At 37.5% G+C, this 8,139-nt stretch overlaps 1 protein-coding gene and 1 long non-coding RNA gene across 3 annotated transcripts; one reads left to right on the top strand and one right to left on the bottom strand.

The window, feature by feature from the left end:
• The first annotated feature begins 1,339 nt into the window (after positions 1-1,339).
• Positions 1,340-5,215, top strand: LOC113283334 (probable serine/threonine-protein kinase At1g09600). Of its 2 annotated transcripts, XM_026532560.1 has the most exons (9): positions 1,340-1,940; positions 2,022-2,293; positions 2,433-2,717; positions 2,804-3,121; positions 3,208-3,435; positions 3,525-3,625; positions 3,801-3,873; positions 3,981-4,370; positions 4,494-5,215. In XM_026532560.1, exons 1-9 carry the CDS (start codon positions 1,838-1,840, stop codon positions 4,698-4,700), a joined length of 1,977 nt encoding a protein of 658 aa, XP_026388345.1. In that variant the 5' UTR covers positions 1,340-1,837; the 3' UTR covers positions 4,701-5,215. The 2 variants fall into 2 exon arrangements, with proteins under 2 accessions (XP_026388345.1, XP_026388344.1); XM_026532559.1 differs by having other exon boundaries at positions 1,340-2,293.
• A 388-nt stretch (positions 5,216-5,603) lies between these two features.
• Positions 5,604-6,816, bottom strand: LOC113283336. The gene is made up of 4 exons (XR_003327438.1): positions 6,564-6,816; positions 6,327-6,452; positions 6,121-6,206; positions 5,604-6,022 (listed from the first exon to the last, which is right to left on the bottom strand). It is a non-coding gene; the product is annotated as an uncharacterized LOC113283336 (long non-coding RNA).
• Positions 6,817-8,139: the final 1,323 nt, after the last annotated feature.

Here is an 8,139-nt window from a genome sequence, read left to right as displayed (position 1 = left end):
AAACTGTATAACCACTCTTCTCTTATTTTCTTAATAGTTCTTAATTGGCCCATTACTTATTACCTTCTCGTCATGGATGTGTTATCACACCATATGTTGCTATAAACCGCCGGACTATTATCATAATAAGAGTCCCCATGTGACATATTTGATGTCTTATAAAAAGTAGTAAAGTCGATGATTACTACTATTTTGTTTAAGTCATGCATTGTTTATGTAATGTGAATTTTAAGTAATGAAATAACTATGACTTTATCTAAACAGCAAATACATTTAAGTAAACTAACTACTATTACATTTAAGTCGGAATAACTAACTAATTATTACATCTTAATTAGGTTGATACCGATTGAAAGTTTAATATAAAGAAAACTATTACATTAAATAAACAATAAGTTCAATATCATCATCTTCAGCATCATCAACAGGGTTGTTAGGTGTAAACTGTCGTTCGTTTCGTCTTCTTCCATCCACCTTTATAGCCTATCAAAATTCATTTACCACACATATTTGTATCGCTCGTTCATTTCTGAAATGTCCATATTAAAAATCTTATGCTTATAATACCAGCCGATAGATTTGTCTTGAGAAAGAAGACTTCTTTTTGTCTCATTATTTATGAATTTTGGTCAACTGATTTTTGTTTCTCGGGCTCCTGTTACTGATCCATTAACTCTTTTACGTTAAACTTTCAAATCCTCCTTCGCTAATTTTCTCAACTTAGTTGCACGATTTAATCTCTACTGAGTTACGAAAATTCTACCATTCAGTAGAAATTCTGCCTCGAGAGACATTTTGCTAGCCTGCCAATTACATTTGTCATCTAGGTAGCTCCACAGTGGATGGAAAAATAAGAACGGACCACCAGTTAGGTGATTCACAACCCAGTGTTTAACCTGTCACATCCAAAAAGTAATTTTAAGTTTTTACCTGCGTCTACCAAAATTTAGTGAAATACTTCTTCCGTCTCAAAATAATAGGCTGGTTTCAAAATAATACATATGAAACCATCCAATTATTTTGAAATGGAAGGAGTAAAAGATACAGCGGCCACATCTGCGTACTCTCGTCACAACGCCCGCTGCTGTAGGGTGCATTTTAACATGGACCCACATCTCAGCTCGCTTCTTTTAGTTCTTACTGCACTGACATTTTTGCTAGAGAGCTCTAGCTGTCTATTGCGTTCTGGAGATGAACCAAAAAAATCGCAAGGAAAAAATTCAATGGTTAATCGCATTTGTAGGGTGCCAAAGTAAAAAAAAATTCTGTCATCAATTTACAGAGAATATTTGGTAATTATTTTTTACTAAATTAAGCAAAGCAAAAACACGATTTTTGTTTCTCATTTTGATTAACAAAAACAAATTTTGATGTATTTCTCCTAATTACAGAAAAATTAAGAAACTAAGAAACCACCAAGACTTACCCATTGGCCACCAATTCTCTGCACATCCACAAGCAGGAAAAACAAGATTCTCGTGTTCAATTTCTGGGTTGGGGTCTGGAGTGGTTTTTCTTTCTTCATCTCATCATTTACTTCTGAAAAAAAAAACCCTTGATCTTCAAGACTCTGAATTTGGTGAGGTTTTCTCTCTTCTCTCAAGCCATTGGTTGGGATAATAGTAATCCCAGTTTTTCTGAATTTCGCATTTGGAACCTGGGATTCTAAGAAGTTTAGAGGATACAAATTTACAGAGGAATGATTGATAGGTTAATGATAATTAGAATGAAATGCTTAGTGTATTGTCTCAAATTGTTATTATAGGTTTAGAAGAAAGGAATCACGGGAATTTTAAATTTTCCGGCGATACTGTGCTGGGGACCGTGCGTCAAGATTATGGGCTGCATTTGCTCTAAAGGAGCAAAAGATTACGACGACGAGAACCAGAAATTATCTTCCACCAAATATTCCAAGAGAGACGAAGCTGTAGAGGCTGAAGGTAATAATGGAAATGGTTTTTCAATTTCTAAACCGCCGTCACAAGAGAATCTGATACCAATTCCTGTTACATTGGATTTAGAGGATCAAAAGTCAGTGGCTGTTGGACGCGGCGGCGGAGGAGGAACCCATCAGAGGAGAGCAACAGTTGATATCGAATACAAAGGTGGTGGTGGTGGTGCAGGAGGAAAACACCACCAACAACCATTTTCGAGGGCTGTTAGTCTTGTGCCTAATGGCGTCAAGGGAGAACAGATTGCTGCAGGATGGCCAATTTGGCTCACCTCCGTCGCCGCAGAAGCAATCCAAGGTTGGGTTCCAAGAAAGGCAGATTCGTTCGAAAAGTTAGATAAAGTCAGTTCTATTCCATCCTATGCTTCTTTTACGTTTATAGCATCATTAAGCTTACTTTTATAGTTGAAGTTGCCATTGTTGTTCTACTACCATATTACTGTGCATTTTAGCTTATAGAGCTTGTATGGCATTTATGCAGATTGGGCAAGGGACTTATAGCAATGTATATAAAGCTAGAGACCTTGAAACCGGCAAGATGGTTGCATTGAAGAAAGTGCGGTTTGTTAATATGGATCCGGAGAGCGTACGTTTTATGGCAAGAGAAATACACATTTTGCGCAAGCTTGATCACCCAAATATTGTGAAGCTTGAAGGTCTAATTACTTCGCGAATGTCAAGTAGCTTGTACCTTGTATTTGAGTACATGGAGCATGATCTTGCCGGTCTTTCATCCTCACCTGGTACAAAATTTACGGAACCACAGGTTCGTGCATTTCTTTTCTCTTTTCATAACTAGATTATATCCATCTATGGTCTGAATTCTTAGAATTGAGCATTGTGGTGTTACAGATTAAGTGTTACATGAAACAACTACTTTGTGGACTTGAGCATTGTCATAGTCGCGGAATCCTGCATCGAGACATTAAGGGTTCAAATCTTTTGCTTGACAACAATGGCATTCTTAGAATTGCTGATTTTGGACTGGCAACCACTTTCACTCCTAACCAGACGCAACCACTGACAAGTCGTGTAGTAACTCTTTGGTATCGACCTCCAGAACTTTTGCTGGGTACTACAGAATATGGGGTAGCTGTGGATCTCTGGAGTAGTGGTTGCATTCTTGCGGAATTGTTTGCCGGAAAACCTATCATGCCAGGAAGAACAGAGGTATGCTTACCTATAAACATAAGTCATTTCAGTAATTTCTCGTATACTTAGGTTGCTCTAATTGGGACTTGATGGTATTACTCTAGGTGGAACAATTGCATAAGATCTTCAAGCTTTGCGGTTCACCAGCAGATGACTACTGGAAGAAAAAAAAGCTTCCACATGCAACCATTTTTAAACCCCAACATCCTTACAAGCGCTGCATTGCAGAGACATTCAAGAGTTTCCCTTCTACCGCTTTAGCACTTCTCGATGTTCTTCTTGCAATAGAACCTGAAGATCGAGGAACAGCTAGTTCAGCTCTTAAAAGTGATGTAAGTTCACTTTTCTGATACTCCAGATTGATGTCTTTAGCTTTCTCATGCTTAATATTTACTTCTTTGGTTTACTTGTCCCGTTTCAGTTTTTCACAACAAAACCTCTTCCTTGTGATCCATCAAGCTTGCCGAAATATGCCCCGAGCAAGGAGTTCGATGTGAAACTCCGGGATGCAGAAGCTAGGAGGTATGTCAGTATGACATTTATGTTGTCATTTCGCCAATATAAAAGTGTGCGGTTGTTTTTATGTCAAACCACTTTTAGCATCTGACATTTTTCACAGCAAGCAACTAAAGGCATGTTTTGACATTTTGTAGCTCATTTAGTAATTTCTAATTTTCTCTGCTTCATTTGCTAACAGGCAAAAAGGAGCAACAGGAAAAGGGCGGGGATCAGAAGCTGGAAAGGACAAGTCCAAAGAAGCTGATATGCAGGTAAGATGTTGCATCATTTCTTGCATCATGTATCTTTCTTGGTTTTCTTATTTCTTCTTGTTTTTCATATCCGTCTTTGCACTTGGCTAACTTCGAAGAAGTTGCAGGGACAAGCAAACCCAAGAAGCAATACACAAGAGGAAGGTGGTACCGGTTTACATATTGAGGGTCATAAAGGAACTGCGCAAATTGGTTCAACAAATCATAAAGCAATACATTATGGTTCTACTACTAATGGTGGTCCTGAGTTAAGGTCTCAGAGATCCTACATGCATCAAGCAGTTGACAAAGTACCCAATTTAACAGCGAGAAGCACCGCACAATGGGACAACCCAAGACACAGAAGTACAGATGCCCACAGGCTTGGGCCACAATTGAGTATTCACTATGATAATTTCGATGATGCTGAACCTTTTGTCAAGGGAAAATGGAACAAACATGGCGCCGCCTCAGCTCAGAAAAAAGATGACAAAGTGTTTCACAAGGACTCAATGCAGGTACGATATAATACGTCAGTGATCTACTAATCCTCTTATAGAATTAGTTGTTGTTTTCTCCAGACGCAATCATGTCTTGTAGCAGACTGAAGTAAGTTGGGATTTTTTTTTTGATGGTTTCAGGCTTATGCACCAAAGAAAAGCAGGATGCACTACTCTGGACCTCTAATGCCTCCAGGAGGAAATATTGAAGAAATGCTCAAAGAACACGAACGACAAATTCAACAAGCAGTTCGCAAAGCTCGTCTTGGAAAAGCCAAGTCGAAGGAGTATGGTGATGAGAGTGACCAGATTGAATCGCTAAATGGCCATAGGAAGATTGGTAGGTGATGAGTGAAAAGAAATTATACTTAGTTTGTTCCACAGTGATGACCCACATCTAGATGTGCGGTATCTCGTTGCTAACAGAGAAAACACCAAAATGCAGCCTCTTCAAGATATAGAGAAGGTTCACCATTTTGATGGGTATGTTCTGAAACCCAAGTATTTCAGAAGACAAAAAAGAAATTACTTTAGCTGGACCGGGGTTGGTTGTGGACAAACTTCTGGGAAAATGGTGCTAGAAAAGTGTGAGATGGGTATTATGTGATTTTGTTTGTGGAAATTAGATATATTTTTTGTGCCAATGAGAAATTTGTTCTGTACAGATGAAGAAGAAGAAGAAGAAGAAAAGGGTTTGCTGCATGAACTGCACCATTTCGATTGTAAGCAGTCTCAAACTTGAAGAAAACCTATGTGTCAGTTCCTGTATATTAGATTTAACGTTCAGTTTCAGATAATGTTCTGTGGCTTGACTTGTACCTACTTAACATAGAAATATACTATTAATCATTCCTTTACTTCCATTTCTTGTACACACAGTTTTAAGTACAAAAAGCAAAGAAAACAGTAACTGAATGAATGAAACTAACAATTCCATTGCTTAAACTAAAGGAAACGTATCCGTAATATGCAGTAGATGATTGAAGTGCAGAATGGATTAGCAACAAACTACACAAAATTCAGTCTTGCTTTACCAAGTTTTATTAATAGCACAAAATTGCGTTCCGCATACAGAATAGGCTAATGAACTAGTAAATTGACAAACCTAAAGCAATAACAAAATATTCTCAGCTCAACAACAGAATAGGCTAATGAACTAGTAAATTGACAAACCTAAAGCAATAACAAAATCAACAACCAGAAGATCTTTAATAATGATAATTTGGCTAAATAATATTGTTTCTTGCAATACTCTACAAAGAAGCCGCAACCAGGCTATAAAGAAAAGAATGAGCAGAGGCATCACAAAGGGACATCAGTCATCCCAACTAGGTTGGCACCACTGATACCCTTCACGATCATATGCCAGTCATGCGCAATATACACAGACTCTAATTCTTCATCATTGTCTCATAATTACATCATCCACATACGCTCCTTCACTTCTACACTAAAATTGAAAAGCAAAAAAGAAGAGTCGAAAACCCGATAAAACAGGAGTACAGTTTTGTCATCTCAATAAATCAAACTCCTATTTATTTGATGCAGATACCATTACTTTGCAGAAACTGATTCCAATCGATTTTTCTGTATGGCGCATTACAAGATATGAGCATCTCATATTCCCTCATGGCAGCAAGGGGATCATAGACCTGAACAGACTTTTCCAACTGCAATAATACAAGAATCCAAAAAGACTAGTTAGTAAAATTACAAGCTACTAAAAACTGCATAACATACAACTATGAACATCCCGAAAGATTATTACTTTTTCTAATGCCAATCTTGCTGCTGCCCGGTCTCTCTGCCTTTTCAATTTGGCTTGTCCATCTTAAGGGCATGAAATCTCTCATCCTGGATTAATACAACAACAGAAAACAGAATTAGGTCATGTTGGGAATTTTGGATAGTACTGAATTAAGGGATTATAAGTTTTTTATGGTAAAAATTGATGAAACTGAATAAAGAACTTACAGTTAGATGGAGATAAACCTCCGATTTATGGATGAGACCAGCACACCTAGCTCTCAACGATTCAATACGCTTAGCTTTTGCAGTAGGTGATTCGACTCTAAGCCTTCTAGTTTCGAAATCAGGATCCTATAATTTGAACAATCAAAAAGATTTTAGATTGCAACTCAAATCATCAAAACCCTAATTAGGAGTAATTAAAGAATTGAATGAAGAACAAATTTGAAGAATGTTACTTACTTGTCGAGTATCAGCACAGAGATCAGCGTATTCATCAGGATCCAACGACATCTCTATCGATTTGGGGGTTAACAAAGAAGAGAGAACTTCTTTAAGGCCTTCTTTGTGTTGTGAATGGTGATGAGAAAAAAAAAATACCAGAGAATTTTTATAGGGAAGACTAGAAGTAGTGATTAGGAAACTAGAGACACTCGGTAGTAGAGTAGGAAAAGAATTACAGGTTTTTTCGGGTTCGGAGTGAGAGAAACAGAGAGACTTGGGAATCACGGCGAAGGTTTATGGGACGAATTTAGGAATTTCCGATATAGAATATAAAAATACTGTCTTTCCCGCCTATGCGTGTTCTTCTCTGTATAACCAGCTGTATCTTCGGAACCAAAAATCAGCCGGTGAGAATAACATATTTTTTTACCCACATACCACTATTTGATAAGGGGCAGCCCAATTGGTTTTCATTTTCCGCAGATTTACACTTTGTTTGTTTGGTTCTCGCTCGCGATCTGAAGCTGATCGGGCACCCGACTTGGTGCGAGTCAGATGTTAGATCATTTGTTTTTTTTTGTTTTATTGTCAGACTCGAGATCTGACTCAAGCTATTGGAGTCAGGTATCATTTTGTACCTGACTCGCTAGGCACATATTTGACCGGTTAAATTTTTTTTATAACTCTGTTATTTTGAGACAGACATAACGAATCAGATTCATATGTAGTGAGTTAGATCTAGGTGACTCAGATTCAGACGAGCCAATCGAGTAAGAAAAAAAACAACCTGATAGTGCTCGTCCCAACCGATAAGTAAATTCTTCAGCAGTTTGTCTTGGATGAAGGAAGACAACTTAGCAAGAGTTTGTTTATCTTTCTTCGAACTAGGGTCATTGTAGGCATTCACCGCTTGCCTCGGCAAGCTGCAAAAAATGTTGCAATAGCCATGTCATACTTTTAATAGTTGTATGCAATTTTAAGCATAAAAAGAAACGTAACTGTTTGTACCCAAAATTACTTTTAGGCAGAAAACACGATTGATTTGATGACGATAATGTAAATTAGAGGAGACACGGTTTGGTTCAGCGAGTGATGCCTACGTCCACGGATTAATCCCGTAGGGAGAGATAATGTATTGATATGAGGATTGCAATAATTGTTGTATGGTTAGCAAACCTAGAATTCCATATCTTCTTAGGATTTTATATAGCTTACGTATTTCCTAATTCTGATAAACTTCATATGCAAGCAATTTTGGCAACAAGACATGTGGAAACTTCTTTCACGGACTAAGCGGCTTGATTAACAGGATTTATAGATGGTGCAACCAATAACAACCGGAAGAGAAGAAAAACAAAAAGGTCCGCTTTGAATTCCGAAACAAGAACTTGAATTCCAAAACAATATTAAAAAAACTACAAACCAATGCACTCTAAAAAAAGTATCAACTCTCAACCATCATATCTTGGTTGAAACTCATAGTTCTTTAATTATGTACAGGCATTGAAGGAGAATAGTTAATGCCAGTAAAATGTGTTTCTTTTTATACGCATATACAAATTAGCTATTTCTCTTCGATTTTTTACTAATTTCT

Source organism: Papaver somniferum, chromosome 5 (genome assembly GCF_003573695.1).
Source record: "Papaver somniferum cultivar HN1 chromosome 5, ASM357369v1, whole genome shotgun sequence".
NCBI lineage: Eukaryota > Viridiplantae > Streptophyta > Magnoliopsida > Ranunculales > Papaveraceae > Papaver > Papaver somniferum.
This window is presented reverse-complemented; position numbering and strand designations above follow the sequence as displayed.

Coding starts and splice junctions, on each gene's coding strand:
- LOC113283334 (XM_026532559.1), top strand. CDS start 1,838: ATGGGCTGCATTTGCTCTAAAGGAGCAAAAGATTACGACGACGAGAAC. Junction 2,718..2,803: donor CAAAATTTACGGAACCACAG/GTTCGTGCATTT, acceptor GTGGTGTTACAG/ATTAAGTGTTACATGAAACA. Junction 3,436..3,524: donor GTTCAGCTCTTAAAAGTGAT/GTAAGTTCACTT, acceptor GTCCCGTTTCAG/TTTTTCACAACAAAACCTCT.